Below are 18033 nucleotides of genomic sequence, written 5' to 3' on the forward strand. Positions count from 1 at the left end.
CGTAGCAGCCCTTCCACTGGCAGGGGCACAGAGCAGAGAAGTTATGCGGACCAAAGGTAACAGCCTGTCAACATTCTTGCTGTAATATGAAGTTACACAATGCAGGCTCAGCACAGTGACACAGCTTTTATCCCTTGCCTCCATTTATGTTGACGCATTCACAAAGCTGGTCAGGAATGCGACCACAAGCACACGTCATTCAGGAAAACAATACTTCCTTCTGCATTCTAATCCATATGAAATAGTTCCTTTATCCAGGATCAGACAGCTGTGATGTGTGCTTCGTATCCAGTGATTTCAATCTATTGGGGCGAGATGTCCCGGTAATTCTGAGCAAAATACTTGCTGCACAATTAATAGGAAGCATGTCTACATATTAGCCCGCTAGAACTGTGTGGCATTACGTGTTGCCACAGTTAAGTTCTTTTTTCAAAAATACCTCTTAGAAATATACAAGTGATTGATACCAGTGTGGTCGATTTTTCAGGTTCCGTGTTACAGTGGGTGGCAATGTGACTATGAAAAGTATTGAGAAACGGCATGCACTGCAATCATTTCTTTTGATTTGAAATGAGGCGAGTTGCAGAATCCCACATCATATAATACGACACTCTTTGAGCACAAATTAGAGTGCAGCTTTGCTTACGCAAAGCTGGCAACAAATAACTTGTGTTGCTTGATTGTGGTTCACTCAGTCTGTTCACCATCAGTGAGAGATTAGCCAAAGGGAAGTCAAGGGAGCTGCCCGTGTCCCTTTAAAGAACTCCCATGGTCAAAAGAAAGTGATTTGTCGTGCTGGCAGCCAACCAGGTTGTGCGTACATGTCGAGACTGAAGCCAATGAGTAGCCATGCTCGGTGGAGGTTACAAAAGAAGCCTTGAACCCAATGACTCAGCAAAGTTGGATGCGTGTGAGATGACACTTTGCAGCAATTTAAAGGGCCAGCATGCATGTAGCCGGCCTTTAAAAAGGCAGCTGAGGAAAACGGTCTAAAAATCAAGCATGCACTCTCTCCATCTTGGACAAATCATGTAAAGTATGCGATCCTGGCTGGTTCGCAGCCTGATTATGCCATAAGTGCAGTTGTGCAGAGCTACGCCAATTATTTCTTTTTTAAACTTGTTTTACTTAGAACACGTCAGACTAGTTGTATTTTTACTGTTAAAGTGCAGTGCTCCATCTTGGGTAAGATCTATCTACAATAGAAGCCTTAATGTTTCCATCCATGAGTTACAGTCACATTTTATTGATTTACCCCAGTCATCATGGAGGAATTTGCTTTTGTCTTCTTTCATCCTGCGATATTGTACTGCAGTGCGACGAGTGGCAAGTAAAATAAAAACCCAAGCTCACAAAAATGACTTACAATATGTTTCATCTCAGTGTGTTAACAGTGAAGAAAATGTACAAGAAACAAAGTCAATGCACAATTTGCCTTTACGGTGCCACATAAAATTTAGTTGTGTCCCGGATCTGGCTCCCATGCCTTGAATTTGACACTTGTGCTACGGGGGGTTCTGGGGCACAAAAATATGCGTTGAGCCCCAGGTGCCAGTCCAGGTACTTGACATTTGGGTATTTTCGTATCGATCTGGGATTTTCTTTTTTTTCCAATTCTCCCCATGTTCTACATAGGGGAACATGCAATGAATGTTTATCAGTGTTTTCTTTGGGGTTTTTAATCAGAAATGATATATTTTTGTGGGGGTGGGATTAATCAAAGGGCCACTGAAAGTGCAGCCTGCGGGCCGCCGCCAGATGCCCATCTCTATAGTCCCACAGTATGCCAACTATCTGAAAAGTTGGAATATTAAATGAACCATCTACATTGGACTGATTTCCCTGAAATGTATGTGTGTGTGTGCGCGCGTGTGTGTAATATCTAAAAATGAATGTTGATTGTCGATAACGCGTTTCGAAGTTTTTGTTTTGCGGTCCCCCTGAGATCGCCTTGGCCACCCCATGACCACCCCGAGGATAAAAGTCAAGCTCCACCACTGCCTGAAAGTTAATTCCATTTTTACATATTTAATTACCTAATTGCAATGAGATTGCACAATGTACAGCGTTTATGGTCATGCTACTCTGTGAATGAGTGTGCATGATGGCCGTCTGGATACGTCGTGACAATTGCAGATAAAGGTATCATTTTGTTCACAGCAGATTGGATGTCGGTCCAAAGTTCCATGATGTTCCTCAGTGATTCAGTAACCGCTACCTGTGGTTCAAGTCACCTCTCCGCTTTGTGATAGTTTTTTTTTTTTTTCCAGGAAATGCTCTCACTTGAACCTTAACATTTCTTTTCCTCGGCTAAAAAGCACAGCAGCTATTTCCTCATTGATTCATGTGATTCACACATAGCTGTTTCATAATCTTGTCAAGTGTGTAAAGACAGCTGCGCTCATTCCTTCAAAATCAGGGCCGTGGGTCAACAACCTTTTTGAAACTGACAGGTACTTCCTGGGTCTTGAATAAAGAGAGTTACCATTCATTCATTCATTCAATCAATCAATCATTGGTTTGAATTCTATGCTGTCAGTCAACTATTGACGGAAAAGTGGTTAGGACTGCACGACTGTCCGTGTTTTATGTTATGTGTTGTGTTTATTATTTTACTTTATGTTTACTGGTTTGTTAAGCGCTTTGTTACAGCTGCCGCTGTTGTGAAAGCGCTATATAAATCAACATGTATTGTATTGTATTTAGCACATCCGCCTCACAGTCATGGGTTTTATTCCGGCCTTCCAGTGTGGAGTTTGCATTTTTTCGCCATGCTTGCTTGGGCTTTCTACGGGTACTCCAGGTTTCGTCCCACATTCCCAAAACATGCATGGCAGGTTAACGGAACACTCTAAATTGTCCCGAAGTGTGATTGTGAGGGCGAATGGTTGTTTGTCTATGTGCGACCTCAGATTGGCTACCAACCAGTTCAGGGTGCGTACCCTGTCTACTGCCCGAAATTATTCTTTGTCCAGAGATTCACACAGCGCTGCAGCATTTCCACGAGGTTTATCTTAATTGTCACATGCAGGGCCAAGGCCTACTAACTGATATGATCAGCCTTGCTGTTGGTAGAAAAGGAGCAAATTATCCCAAGACAGCCCAGTCAAACTTCCAGTTTCTCCAAACACCCTTGTTTGCCTGATACCAAAAATAAAGCCGTAATGATGACAGTAATAGAAAAGGACCTTTCACTTAATATAACGTGACAACAATATAACAAGAATAGGGATATTATATTGAAGCTAATTGATGCAGACGGGCTGGCATAACCGTGGTGGCTGAAAGTGATGACATCACTCTGATAGCGACTCTTACCAAAGACGTGTTTGTGACAAGTGCTGGCAATAACCGCTCACGGTGTCTCTCAGGCATCACATCTTTCGCTGTGTGTTATGGTCCAGCGGTTTGTCAAGTCGTTCCATTTGCATGTTTGCAATTTCCAATTTTGGGGGGAAATTCTAAAATACTTATGCATACGTAATCGATCGAGCACTGTTGCATCCTTTTCTCTGTAGGTTCCAGCTGCATCCAAGTAGGATCGAAACATAATTGATTTCAGTCAATTTTAATGAAAGTGTTGGCCATTCTCGTAGATGTTTATCATTATATAGTATATACAGTAAACATGCACAAACGGGTCCGAATATCTATAGTTTGCACATGTTAAAACTGCCATTCTAAACCTGACAGTTGTTCATCAGTGAAATGATCCGTGATCTCTTTTTCTTTGTACCTCTAATTTGATTTTTAAGAAACGACCACGACCAATGAGAGACAGTTGTGATGGAGTGACTCTCAATCATTGGCCCTCCACTTGTGGGCACACTCGTAGTGTAGCTTTGTCATAACGACAACATTTTGGACTTCAGGAGTTTTGTTCAACGATGGCGCACCCCCCAAATGGAATGGGATGGGGCGGAATTTGTGAAGTCGGGCTACATTCAAAATTCAGTTATGGTTTTAAAGCTGCAAACTCTCCCTCGTGTTTTTTTTTTGTGTGAGCTCATTTGGAGCTTGGACATGTGTTGAAGGGCCATCCTTTCTCCGTCTGCTACAAGGCAGTGTTGCCCCCTCCATTGAAGGGGGATAAGCCATCTCCCATATCTCATTTAAAAACTGAAAACAGAACAAGCTTTTATCTGATCTTCTATTATGGGTTTATTGAATAAACGTCAGGAAACAAAATAGGACCCCGTATTTGTGTTCCCTTAAGCTTGTTGTGCCTTGATCTGGAAAACATTGTTCTTATGCTACTCCCTCTTTGCAAGGATGTTTTTCTTCAACTCTATCTGCCTGCACCTCAATCAAATCCACGGAAAACACGCTACATCACCTGCACCGCAACTTATACCTGCTTTTAGCTCATCTAAAGAGTCGTCCACTGCTGCATCTCCCATCGAATTGTCAAGTGCACAGAAGGCGTGTATCAGAAAACGTCCTCGGTCCGCTGGAACACTCAACGTGGCACAGCGCAGAACGCCAAATTCCCCGACGGTGCCATAAAGTAGGCGTGCACCAGCACGAAAATCAAGTGAGGCAGTTTTTATGACCAAGCACATGTGCGCTATCCTCAGTGTGTTTTTCATGCTGTGACACCATACGGCATGCATGAGGCGGGCAGGCCAGCAGGATACCTCAACCCTGACTGCCACTCAGTTTTCCAATGCTCACTCTCAAAATCAATACATTAACTTACATAATGTTCTGGTTTGGACTGGAGGGAAGAGTCCAGCTGACTGCAACATGTGACTCGGTTTGGATAGCGTACTTCAATTACGAAGTGCCAATGTGCCGGTCCATGTCATGTGACACGGAAACTCGTGACGTGACATCCAACGTACTAGTCTAACAGAGCTGGCACAAATGGAGGAGGAAAGCAATGCAAAGTGTGGTGTCATGTTCTTTTACACCATTCAAGTGAGGTACGACTAGGTGCCAAGTATGTGACAAAAATACGTTTTCCACGGCAGTAACATAAGCAATTTGTTCAAACACTTGAAGACCACACATCTCGAGAGCCTACAGGGAGATTAAAAAAAAAACAGCGAAGCCCAAAGCCAAGCCTCCTATAGCACTATTACCTTTGCCAGAGTTGTGCTGAAGACATTGAAATAGCGACGTTGATTCAGATAGTTCTGAGAATTATTTTTTCTTGTGACATCACAGATTTGTCGGACCATTTATTGCCGGACAGATGTCATAGGGGCGCAATAATAATTGCATGGACTGGATAAAAAATAAAAAATAAAAAAAAGGTCAGATGCCTACTACGTGTTTGAATAGTTGGCAGCACAAAAAGGATTATTCCATCCATCTATTTCGTATAGTACTTGTCCTCCCAGATGACTTTGGGCAAAGGGCGGGGTACACCTGACAACCAGTCACACTCACACTGACATCAATGGACGATTAAGCTAACACACATGGTTTTGGAATGTGGGAGGAAGCACAGTGAAAACCCACAGAATTGCGGAGAGAATTTGCAAATGCCTCACAAGAAGGAGTCCGCATTCAAACGCTAAATGTCAGAACTGCGAAGCAGACATAACCACTTGTCCACTGTGCTGCCCATAAGGATTATTATGAGACAAATGAATTGCAAAAACATTTGCACTTAATATAAAATACTAATTTTAAAGAAATACATATCAGAGTCATCCGGTATTCGTCCTGCATTCTATCTATCGAACCGTGCATCTCTGCACGGTGAGGCTGATGTGCTCAACAGTCGACCACCGTGCCAGAGTCATTTCAAGTTTGCGGAATTATAGTTTAGCCTACGGTTTGGTTCTTCAGGAAGTTACAATGAGTCATTTTTTTTTTGGTTTCTCTAGATGGCACATGTTCACTTCTTGATCATAAGATACCAGTCGCATATGGAGGAAGTATAAATATCTTTATGTGGAGGAAAATTCCCCCAATCCCATTGACGAAAGTTACTCATCAGTGTAAAAGTTGAAGTGAAATCATGCGTACTCAGTGAACATCCGACATTTAAAATGAATCCAAAACAATTGAGTTTGAAAGTTGGAAAAGTTACTTTGTCTTTTTCTCGTGCCTTAAGTAAGCTCTAAATTCATACCAAATTCAAAACGTGCCATTTATCCGTTGCAGCCATACTGGAAAAAAAAACCCCAACAACGAATGTTCTTTAAGTGTAGACATTCATTTTATAAATTCAATTTTTTTTCATTTCATTTTGATGGAAATGTGCATTTAATTTTTAGAGATAATGTACTTTTTGTCGTAAGATCAGCGAATAAAAAAAATATTATGCCTTGAACATGTGTTGTGACTGAGCAGGCTTTTTTTTTTTTTTTTTACTTGATTTTCGGCTTGCTTGAACCAGGTAATGATTTGACGAGCTTGAATTTTTTTTCCACGGCGATTTGGGACTTTCTGGAGACTTACTTGTGACTTGCAATTACTCCTTGCTGTGCTGCAAAGTGGCACGAAGTTAACAGTAAACGAAAGAAAATCTACCTGCAAAAGCTGTCCCCCCTGAATAAATGGTGCTTGACCTCATAGTTCCGACATCATTTGAAACTGTTAAACTAGCGTTTGAGCAGGGGAAAGAAAAAAAAGAAGACAGAAATCATGGTCTACGCAGTTCTCATCAACTCACGCATTTCCACTGGACCATTTTCCAGTGACGTATGGAGTATAAAGTCAGGCTGGGAGCATTTGCGGCTTGCCTGCAGCAAATTCCTCAACTGTCACATTACATCCAAGGTGTGGCCGTTCTCCAAGCTTGGTGTGTCCACAAGTTGCTGAGCGTTTTTTTGCCCCATTGGTTATGTGAGGAATATGAGATCGGACAACGGGGTCGGGGGGGGGGGGGGGGGGACATGCCCTCCTTATGTAGTTGTTCTATTCTTGTTAAGGCATTGGCTGTGTGTGCGTGAGCATTTGCGAGGGTAAATAGGTATTTGTCTGGGTTTTCACATGTAGCATGTGCATGCATGTCCTCTTGTCTCGATGACTCAAGGTTCCTTGCAGGGAACCACCCTCTCCTTCGGGCGAAACTTGAGTTAGCTAAAGCTAAATAATCCAGTGGAACATGACAGCCCAAATGAGCATACACAAATGCTTTCGGAATTAAAATCAAAGAATATTTGCAGTGGGCGCACAGCTTTGTGAACATGAATATCCAGCCTGTGTGTGTGTGTACGCACGCATATACATAAATTGACTGTTGGGAATACAGTACTGTAACTGGAAGAAGGAAGTTGTAAAACAATGAGAAAGGAGCATCTTTTCCTCGCCGAATTCAAGGACTGTGACGTCTTTCTCTCATTCTTTCTTTTCATCTCAAGTCTCCGTTAGTGATGTTTTATGGCTTATTTCCACGTGTCATTCTCTTCTTGTGCAGTGTTCAGAGTATTCTGTCCAAGACACTGGGTTGTCTGACCAAGCAGCCCGAAATGGAGGCCAGCGAGCAGCAGGCGGGCCATCAGAGTGTAGCGGGGATAATTCTTCCCTCTTCTGCAGCACACCAGTCCTTTCCAGGCAGACCTTTACTCTCTCATTATCTCCTGGGGACTTTGTCATCTTCTATTTCTCTCTCTGCTTATCCTACATCTCGCTATTCATTGTTCCTCATAAATGAAATTGAAAACACGTCTCTTCAGCAAAGCCTCATCTTGAACAAAAGGCATGCCCTTTTTTTTATACTGAGTTGGTAATATTTTTATTAGCGTGTATTTCTGTGTGTGTGTGTGTGTGTGTGTGTGTGGTGGCAAACAATGAACAATCCTTCAAAATTGAGGCTTCAAGCTGTTGAAATTATTTTTCCATACTTTCAATATTCGATTTGTCAGATGCTCAAGAAGACATTTTTAAAAGAATAATCTATCTTTGTTCATTCAAGCAGAATTATTTATCACCAAGGAAATGTTTTCAAGTTAAATGTGCAAAACAAACACACACACACACCAATAATTTTAGGAGTCATGATTGACTTCAGGCTTTTAAAGTTGAACTCGCTTCTTTGTCGGCCCAATATTGGTGACCATGTGAACTGAGTCCGGTTTGACTCAGCAGAGTTCTAAATTTATTCTTCCATGTGCTGCGCTCTAATTTTAAACGAGGTGCTAAATATACGGACGCTTTCCAAGCCAAAAGCAGAGATTGCTGCGTCACTGTGACTGTCAGTGTGACGTCTGAGAATGTTAACACATGGAACGTTCCAGGAAGAAACCTCGTCACTGCTGCCATCTTCTGGACACTGCTGGAGCGGACGTGGTTGCCATGGAAACATTCAATAACATGCTTGAATGCCTTGGAGGTGCAAGTAGGTCACGTTACCTTCAGTTTGAATATAGTGAAGGTAACGTATAGTATAAAGTTGGATGTGTCTTGCACTCCACATTAGCCAGCCCTGATATCCGTCCATATCACGGCATAAACTGAAGCTCTGGGTGCCTTCCTCTTTTGCTGTCCCTAGCATTATCTTTGGTGTTTTATTTAAGGTATAAACACCCCAAATAGCCAAGAATTCCTCTATTGTAAACATCTCCCACGTATTGCATATATACTTCGGGGGTTAGGCCGAGACAACCACTCGGATGTATTCTTAGTTATTACAGTAATTCAAAGGAGGTATCGTAAGAGCATTTAGAATGATAAAATCTTCACATTTTTGTGAAATCAATGCGACTGCACTGCAACAAAAACAATTTGGGAGGGGAGAGTGGGATATAGTAGAACTCGTGAAATTCATGTCAGATTTACCTAATTATTTTAGGCGGTGCGGCCCGGTAGTCCAGTGGTTAGCACGTCGGCTTCACAGTGCAGAGGTACCGGGTTCAATTCCAGCTCCGGCCTCCCTCCTGTGGAGTTTGCATGTTCTCCCCGGGCCTGCGTGGGTTTTCTCCGGGTGCTCCGGTTTCCTCCCACATTCCAAAAAAAACATGCATGGCAGGCTGATTGGACGCTCTAAATTGTCCCTAGGTGTGAGTGTGGGCGTGAATGGTTGTTCGTCTCTGTGTGCCCTGCGATTGGCTGGCAACCGATTCAGGGTGTCCCCCGCCTACTGCCCAAAGACGGCTGGGATAGGCTCCAGCACCCCCCGCGACCCTAGTGAGGATCAAGCGGTTCGGAAAATGGATGGATGGATTTTAGGCGGTAAAGGAATTTAAAAAATTGGCTCTGGAAGAAATTTCTTCACTAGAAAATTTTATAAGTACAGACACGTTTTCCATGTAAATGCCCTAATCACTACTTTTAAGTATGTGGGTGGGTGGGGCGGGGTAATCCATAATGAATAATATCAAAAGAATTGCTTCAATTTTTCGTGAAGGACATTCTCATCTTTGCCAAAAAGTACTGTTGATTACTGTACTGACGTCAAATTCTGTGATATTGTTGGTTGCGTTTTGTAGTTCGTGTACCCTGCATGACATCTCTTGTGAGTGTGATTGAAGCTGGTCATTATACAAGCGGACATCGTGTCTGCTGGCACTGCTGTGTGTGTACTGCTGTGTTCCAGCTGTCTGAGTGGATAATGCTCAGTGGGCGCACGCAATCTCAAGATGAAATGGCCATGGGGCCATGGTGCTAGAATTCAAGATCTTTGAGAGCCTTGAGAAGAGGGCAAGTGCATTAGAGAATAGCAGAATTGTAACCGAGCAAATGTGTCATTGGCCTATTTTAAAAATGCGGTCACAGAGAGACTTGCGAATACACATCACGTGGCCAACGTGTATCACATAGAACCATTCTGAAACATGTGTCGAGTCAACAATGCGGCCATATTCTAAAACGTCTTGGCCTTTCATTCTACTGCATTCAACATACATTTAAAAACAACATCACAATGGTGTTAAAATGGTTGCGTTTTAAATTCGTTGAATGGGCAATGTTTGGCTTCTGAGTATTTGAAAAATAAAATGATAATGATGTCACCAAAGGAGATTTATCATGAATTTATGACAAACATCGATGACATACTAAACTACCAACATTTCCGACCAGCTATGTAACAATTTCCAACCGCTTATCCTGTTCGGGGTTAAAGCTGAGTTTGATTTCGCTATACTTTTGGCAAAAGGTGGAGTTTACACTGGATTGTTCACCGGTCAATCATCGGGCCTAAATGGACAAACAATGATTCATACTCACATTCAAAATGAATCTTCATGTAAATCACTATGCATGTTGGTGGAAAGTGACAGGAAACCAGAGTAAGCAGAGAACTTGCTAACCGCACCGAGATAGGGTGAGGCAAGAGGCACAGTCACATGCTGCCCATCAATGTTCCCCACCTTTTTCAATGTCAAAAAGGAAATTTAAATGTCAAACAAAGGGTCATAGCTGGAGCACAATTTTAAGTCCACAGGCATGAGTGCATTTGAGCTTGCAGCGACGACGACAAAAGGTAGCCAACATTACACATCGTTACTCAATCCCGACTCTGAAGCTGAAATGCTGATTTTATTGCGGAAAATCACTTACTAGAACCAAGTCCAACTTTTACAAGGTCTTTGAAGTGGGAAGTCAGTCAATGGGGCCTTTTTGGAAAGTCAAATGTCATCTTTCTCCCACCTTCCCTGAACCTTTGTAGAAAACGTCATCGGGTCAACATTTTCCTACACATTGCAGGAAATGACCACTGAAATCCAAATTAAAGCAGGGGTGCCCAACCTGGTGCTTGCCTCTTGAAAAATAGCTCACCAGTGACGAGACCTTGTGATTTTCTCAGAAAATTGCAAAAGTGATCATTTGAAAGCATATCAGTGTCATTTTTCCATTCACCGCGTATACGACCTCTGCCAGTTGTAAATGGCATGGATATTATGGGAGCACGCAGGTACTCGTTTACATGTACTGACACTGCGGTGTCGGAAGACTCTCCCTCCGGCCAGACCCTTCCTCCTCGCAGCGAGCTGTTTTGTCCTCTCCTCCGCAGCAAAGAAGTCTGTGGTCACCCTGAAAAATTCCAACAGAGCTCGGTGGCTCCAGTTGGTTTCACGGTTAGCCGTCCCACTGTTTGGTGCCGCCGCTGGGTTAGCTGGCGCAGAGGAACTTCCTTCGCACTGCGTGGAGAAACCACAGTGGCCGCCTCGGTCTGTTAGGAGGAGGAAAAAATGCGGGTTGTTCTCAAAAAGTTCCCAGGGTACTGTGGCCTGGGTATTTCCCCGGACAGGGTCATCCCGAGCGCAAAGACTCAGCACGGGGATGGCCACTTCATCCACATCTCTTAAGGGTTCATTGCGTTCCCAGTAAGCTTCCCAAGATGTGCAAGTCCCCGTTGGCGCTGCCGATGCACAGTCAACCTGATCACTTTGACAGAATAGAACTTCCTCCAGGCCACGAAGGGAACTGGTCGAAAAGAGGGTGTCCGTACGTATGGCAGCATTTAACACCGTCCTGTATCTAAGCACAGCACATCCACAGACGCACAAAAAGAGAAACAACATCAGAAAATGCAGCGGCTCAATCGAACGTCTCTCCAATTGCTAATAGCCGATGATTGCAGAAGCCGTTCTCTTGTCACGATGTCTCTCCGAATCAATCGGTTGCCTTGCCAACTAAACCTTTCTAAATTGTTTGCGCTTTGCTTTTGAATGGTTCGTCAATATGATGAATTTGCAAAGCGGATTTTCATGATTTTTGTCTTCAGTACATTGGAAATAAGGCAATGTTCGATGTGATTAAAGTGTGAAGAGTTTTTATTTTTCTAAATAAATTGCCTCCAACCACATGAGGAGTACGTATATATTTTTGGTCGTTTTTTTCCCCTCAGAATAATCAATGCTTTTTTTTTTTTTTTTTTGTCGTTTTCTGACCGAAGCATGAATGTTACAAGTGTTTTTCCACCTCATTGTAAACATTGCATTTGCATATGATTGTAGATCTCTTCTTAATTTCTGTTGATGTGTTTGTTGTTCACTGAGCCTCAAGTAAATATCAATATAAATTTTTCTAAAATCTAAATTCTACTTGACACTCTGTGACCACACTGTAGAATACAACGGGAAGCTTTTTTGATTCCTTCAATTGCCAAGTCAGGGGCCTATTTACAGTCTTACAAATTAGTACTTTGTACTTGTTGGAAACAAAAGTGAGGGCCCGGAAAAAAAAAGTAAAAGCAAAGTTAGTATTTAGTCACTCATTGACTACAAATTATGCAAAATTGGGGGGTTTAATCATGATAATTTCAATAATCCAAATGCGATTGAGCCCGACCGTTGCTCTCCACACTATGGCGATAATCCATTCATTTTAAACGCCATATGTTTGTGAAAGCTCTTGAATCAAAAGATAAGTTTAAACACTTGGGTCACATCCTCATTTTATTGTTATCCAATGTTGTACTGTACATCTGCTTATCTTAATATTTATTGTGACTTCTGCTGACTTCTTTGTCTATTTCACTACCGCCCTCAATAAAATAAGACCAGTACCAATGTGAACACAACATAAACATGATTTATGCTGTATATCTATCACAATAATTTAGTTATTGTTCTGGTTAAAGAAATAAACTACAAACTTCAATGCTATATTTTAATTTCCTGCCTCATTAAATACTTACCGCTGCCAACACAAGACCATCTTATATCATGCATGCCCTCTGCATTATTGATTTTTTTTTGTCTGACAGATCATTACATTAGCTTCGCACAAGTAGATTTGTATTGGGTTTTGTGTTCTAATGAAAAAAGAAATAAGGTTTTGGTACAACACACGGAAATAATCAATAGCACTGCTCACTGTAAAGAAAACATTTTCATCTAAAAACTCAGGTGGGAATGTTATGACCTCTGCAAAGTAGGATACTGCTTTTGAAAGGTTGTGCGGGTGGCTGGACAAAATAAATAAATAAAAACAACAACAACAACAAATGATCTATTACATTTTGAGATGACTGGCCACGGTTCTAGCCCCGCACCCCACCCCTATTGGGGGTGGGGGGAAAGACCAAATTCGATCCATTTGGCCATCTTGTTCATGGTACTGATAAGAATGCAATTATAGGAAGCCCAGTAAGTACATGTTGGGGAGATAAATGACACCTTTGCTTTATTTACTTATATCCCTTTGGACAAATTTGAGAACACAAGCAATTCTAAAGGAGCCTAGGGATGTTTTGCCTTAATCCAAAACGTTTTAATAAAAATAAATAAATAAATAAATATATATATATATATATATATTATATATATATATGGCGAAATAAAATATATACATTACACTGTGTTATGTACTTTTGTGATTTTCACCTTTAAAGCTACCAACTTGGGCCTGAATCATTTTGAACTAGATATAAATGTTACAAATAATCGATATGGAAAATTTGTGGAAACGGTGCCTTATCACCACACCCCCTCTTCATACCTGCTCAGGCACATTTTCTGGTAGAGCGCCAGGCCCCATTGCATGGGCCAGCAGAGGCCATTCTCAAACCAGCTCTGGCAGCGAAAGACAGGCGACAGGCAGACGGCCGCCGTCAAATAGCTGGACGAGCCACACTCCCCCAGGTAGGACAGGAGGAGGCCGGAGCCCGTACTCTCACTCACTGCATACAGTTTGCCGGCAGGATGCCGGTAGCGGATGTACCGCACGGCCTCTCGGAGGTCTGCGGGGTCTCCAAACTGCTGGAGTTTGACAGTGGTGAGCGGGGTGCCGTTGTGGCTGCGGCGGTTGAAGACGGCAGGGAGGTATCCATGGGAAAGGGCTGCTTGACACAACTGTGGGAGGTAAAACACACGGACAGAAATGTTACCGTTATCTCAATAGGTTGCAGAATGTTTAATGGAAACTTTGCAAGAACATAAACAGCAGACGCTGAAACGCCAAATGAATGCACCCCAGTAAGTACAGAAAAAGCTGCTGCATCAAAAAAAAAAAAAGTTGCATTGAGAGGAGTGAAAGAATTTCATGACTATTTAATATGTACCACAATGAGTACAATTTTCAGTTTTGAATGGTTGCCCCACCATGTACGAAAAGCAAATGGTCAAACTCTTGAATTCTATTTGCTACGTTATGTTCAATACGATTTTACTGACTACATTTAAACATTTCATGTAAAACTAGAAGTGAGAGCTAGAACTCCGAATAGAGGAGGCTCAAACTGAAGGAGGCGAACTCCCTGTGAAATGGCACGCTCGGCTTCATTTTCAGTGTCCAAATAGAAAAAGCAAGATTGCGCCGCTTCCTCAAAGGAATAAATGTTGACACAAATGAGAGATCACAGACATGTCTGCGGGAGTACACACCCTTGGATGGCAAAGCTTAACGGCAAACTGCGACATCTTCATGCAACTTAACGGAAGAGAAAATAGTCAATCTGACGGGTACCAGTAAAAAAAAACACTCCTCTGCACATGACATCATAATGTTTGACGTGGCGTGATTAATTTGCTCTGTTACTCATTTAATTTCAATAGCATGTCATTGAATCGGAAGAGTTTGAAGAATAGCTCACAAATAAAACCGTTATCATATTTCAACAAGGATACTCTACCTCCATTTCAGTGTCACGTTTAAAAGTGACCTACCCTTATTGGTTGATGATATCGTGATGGTCCTGGCTGTAATATATTTAGGTTCGAAAGAAAAAGTAGCGGAGGAGGAGTTTCCTTTTTTTAATTGAAGACCATTTAACTCTCAAGCTTTATAAAATGAATACATCCATGGCAACGATAGGGCCGCATCAAAAACCATCGGGATAGCTTTGAGCTCTTGGGCCAAGCAATGGAAAACACCCACACGCACACCCACACAAAATGAGTAACGAAGCAGTCAAGCATCTAGTCGCCAGCAGGACGCAAATCGCAACCGCCCAGTTCCAAAGTAAAAGTTGCGATGGGTGAGTTACTGGTTGAATGTTGAGACAGCTAACTGCCAAAATGCGTCATGTTGCAATTTCAACCTGGGCCATTCTGTGTCGATTTACTTGCGTGGGTTTTCTGCGGGTACTCTGGCTCGGGCCTTTCCGTGTTGATTTGCCTGTGTGGGTTTTCTCCGGGTACTCCCACATTCTTCACATTCATGTGTACACGTATGTGCACACTCCAAATTGTCCCATTGGTGTGAATGTGAACGGTTGCTGATTTTGGTGCACTCTACCAGGGCGAAACACCGCCTCCCAGTTACTGTATGTAGGATACAATCATATACTGACAATCTGAGAGTGAATCTGGATCTGTTGGAAAATTGATGATCTAATTTTAAGACATACATTTTGGAGGACACGAATGGTGAAGCCTTGATTGAGGTCAGTCCAAACGAGTCTTTGTTTATGGTTTCCCAATATGTTTTGCTGTTTGAAATATACTGGTGGCAATAATTAACTGTCAATAATTTAGATATTGATATTGTTCGGAATATTTGCATGATCCTTGCCGATGGCTCTGCATCAGTGCTCTGACTGTTCGAGTCCGAGCTCGTGTAGACAAACTAAAATGAGGACAGGCAGCTTTTCCAACGGTTTGCAGTCAGAACGGCTTGACTCTCAGCTCAGTGATAAATTCCTTAAGTGAGAACATCGAGACTACTGTAGATGGGCTTCTCCAAGATAACATGAGCAGATGAATATTAAATATACTGTAGCACCCCCCCCCCAAAAAATATCAAGATTTCCTTGTTCTAGTGAATAATCAGTATTTTGAACATATCCTAAAACATACTTATAGTCATGCTTACTCAAGATGACATATGCACAAAATGTACCAAGTGCCCCTGCATCGTTGGTTGAGGACCACACTGTTCTAACACGTATGATTTGTTTGAATGTGAAATGTGGGTTGACCGCTGCCAATGAATATAGATTATTGCAAAGCATTTCCTCCTCATGCAGCTTTTTTTTTTTTAAGTACCGTACAAAAAAAGTCATTTTTTAACACACACACACACACACACACACACTTTGTACATTGTGTCCAGCATTTTTCACTCCTCGGTCGTTGTTTCAACCCAGTGGCTGCCGTGCCTTTATTTGACATTTCCATGATATTTGCATAAAGAGTACATGTTATAAAAAGGCAATGAGTTCGCACAGTGCCATGTGTTCAAAGTGTGAACTGGCAGCCCTTTACTCAACGCAACCCTTCCCTTGGTCCCCACAAGTCAATTGATGCTTTATATTTACTCATTCAATTACCTCAGTGAGTGTATTGGGAGAACAGAATAATGACCGACACTGCCTCTGCATCTGCTCATTTCTATTCCTCTGAGCTCTGAAACATTGGCATTAAAATGACACGGAATGTCTTCCGACATCAAACACTTTCGATGACAAAATGAAAACAATTCTGTCATACGGTAGGCTGCACTGTATTTTTCTAGAATGCACTTGGCTGGTCATTCATTAGCTGTACTACTTTCTATATATTTATTTCTAAAGCCGTCCAATTAAATTTAACTCTCCGCAATCAGTCGTCATTTCATCGTGTGGTTGTGTTCTGATGATGTCCTGTACACATTCTTAACAGCCACTTTATTGTGTACGTTACACTGTAATTAGTATGAAAGCCATATCCCAACATTTCCAATGATAATAAATCTCAGTACTAATGCCGTTAACTCAATAGCTCTCCGTGGGCATCAATTAAAACTCCGCATGAATACATGGAATATCATTAAGATGCGTTTTGATTGACATCGTGTATTTACTTCATCAATAAAGTTTATTATTGTGGCTGTTGTTCTAACTGGACTGGCGTCACATATTGGTCTTTCCCCTTTTATTTAGCACCGTGAGAGAATCAAAATATTAGAAAGTGTCCTCAACATAATGCAGTGTAGCTCTACAACACTGCAGACGGAAATCATATTAATGCACTGCACCTACATTACAGCTATTGCATTGGCTCTCGTGCAATTGTATTCATGTTAAGACGGTAAGACCACTCAAGTAGAAGCAATTTCACTTTACCTGCAGCACATTTCTGGTGATCTTGCCGAACGAATTGGGGATGATGAGAAGGACCGGGCTGGTGGAGTGGCTGGAGGTCCTTCGCCTCTTCTGGTAGGAAGGAAAAGCCCAGTCCAACGCCACCAGTCCATCATCGCTCAGTTGCAGGTTGTCCCGCACAAAGTGGACCGGGCTGCCGTAGGACCAGCACGTCTCGTACAAGCTCTGCAGGACGGCGTTGGTCCGCCACGTCCAGCCGACCCACGGCGAGTAGCTTTTGAAAGAGGTGCAGTTCTTCAGGAGGTAGTTGGCCAGGGCGGAAGGTTTGCAGATGAGCTTCACGCTGCGACCGCGGTCGTCGTCGTCTTTCATTGGACTGTCCGATTCTTTCGGCGCAGTTTTCCTACGCTTCTCGGTACCAGAAACTTTGGAACTGGACCAGATTATGAAGATCAGAACCGCTGCGCACAGGACCACGAACCATTCCAGCATGGTCACAATGAAGTGTGCAGCCCGGACGCTTTTTCAACGTGAGACTTGAACACAATTGATCCTAATTTGTCCTGACTCCGCTTCTCACTACACTACAAATACGCATGGCTGCTGTCCTGCGACCTGATGCCGCCACGCGCAAATAAACACAATCTCGTTTTGTTTTGTTCATAGGGTCGGCTGCGTTCATCACATCTCAAAAGAGACGTCCGTGCCCAATCAGAGAGAGACTAAAACAAACAGCTGCCTGGACGTGCAAAAAAAAAAAGTGTCTGCAAAAGCTGAATGGAAACGCCTCCCATCAAGTCCAACCCCTCCCATCGTGCTGAGCAGGTACATGAAGCAGACACAGAAAAGTGACCCTTCCAGAACAGATTACTGGTAATGTATTCGTAGTTTTGAATACTGTATACAGTTACGTAACATTCTTGATGATTTCTTTTTATTTGATTTCTTTTTATTTCATCAAGACAAAACGCGATGATCAAAAACAAAACAAATGACCTCAAATATCCCTCCATCCATTCTTTTTCTGATCCATTTATCCTCGCATGCGTCGCGGGGCATGCTGGAGCCTATAAGATAAGATAAGATAAGAAAACCTTTATTAGTCTCGCAACGGAGAAATTCCCAATTCACAGCAGCAAAGTTATGAAAGGAAGAAGTAGAACAAC

At 42.4% G+C, this 18033-nt stretch overlaps 1 protein-coding gene across 1 annotated transcript; it reads right to left on the bottom strand.

Annotated features, from left to right (window-relative positions):
* Positions 1–9914: 9914 nt before the first annotated feature.
* On the bottom strand, positions 9915–17600 carry abhd15a (abhydrolase domain containing 15a). The gene is made up of 3 exons (XM_086126219.1): positions 16889–17600; positions 13345–13697; positions 9915–11379 (listed from the first exon to the last, which is right to left on the bottom strand). The coding sequence occupies exons 1-3, from the start codon at positions 17357–17359 to the stop codon at positions 10755–10757; spliced, it is 1449 nt and encodes a 482-aa protein (XP_085982345.1). The 5' UTR covers positions 17360–17600; the 3' UTR covers positions 9915–10754.
* Positions 17601–18033: the final 433 nt, after the last annotated feature.

This window comes from Hippocampus guttulatus, chromosome 12, assembly GCF_054856545.1.
Source record: "Hippocampus guttulatus isolate MCC_2025c chromosome 12, RoL_Hgut_1.0, whole genome shotgun sequence".
NCBI lineage: Eukaryota > Metazoa > Chordata > Actinopteri > Syngnathiformes > Syngnathidae > Hippocampus > Hippocampus guttulatus.

What these genes read in the sequence shown, in the direction of transcription:
- abhd15a (XM_086126219.1), bottom strand. Translation starts at nt 17,359, where the DNA reads ATGCTGGAATGGTTCGTGGTCCTGTGCGCAGCGGTTCTGATCTTCATA. An exon ending in TCACCAGAAATGTGCTGCAG is followed by an intron (nt 13,698 to 16,888) that starts GTAAAGTGAAAT and finishes TACCTCCCACAG; the next exon opens with TTGTGTCAAGCAGCCCTTTC. An exon ending in CAGAAAATGTGCCTGAGCAG is followed by an intron (nt 11,380 to 13,344) that starts GTATGAAGAGGG and finishes TGCTGTGCTTAG; the next exon opens with ATACAGGACGGTGTTAAATG.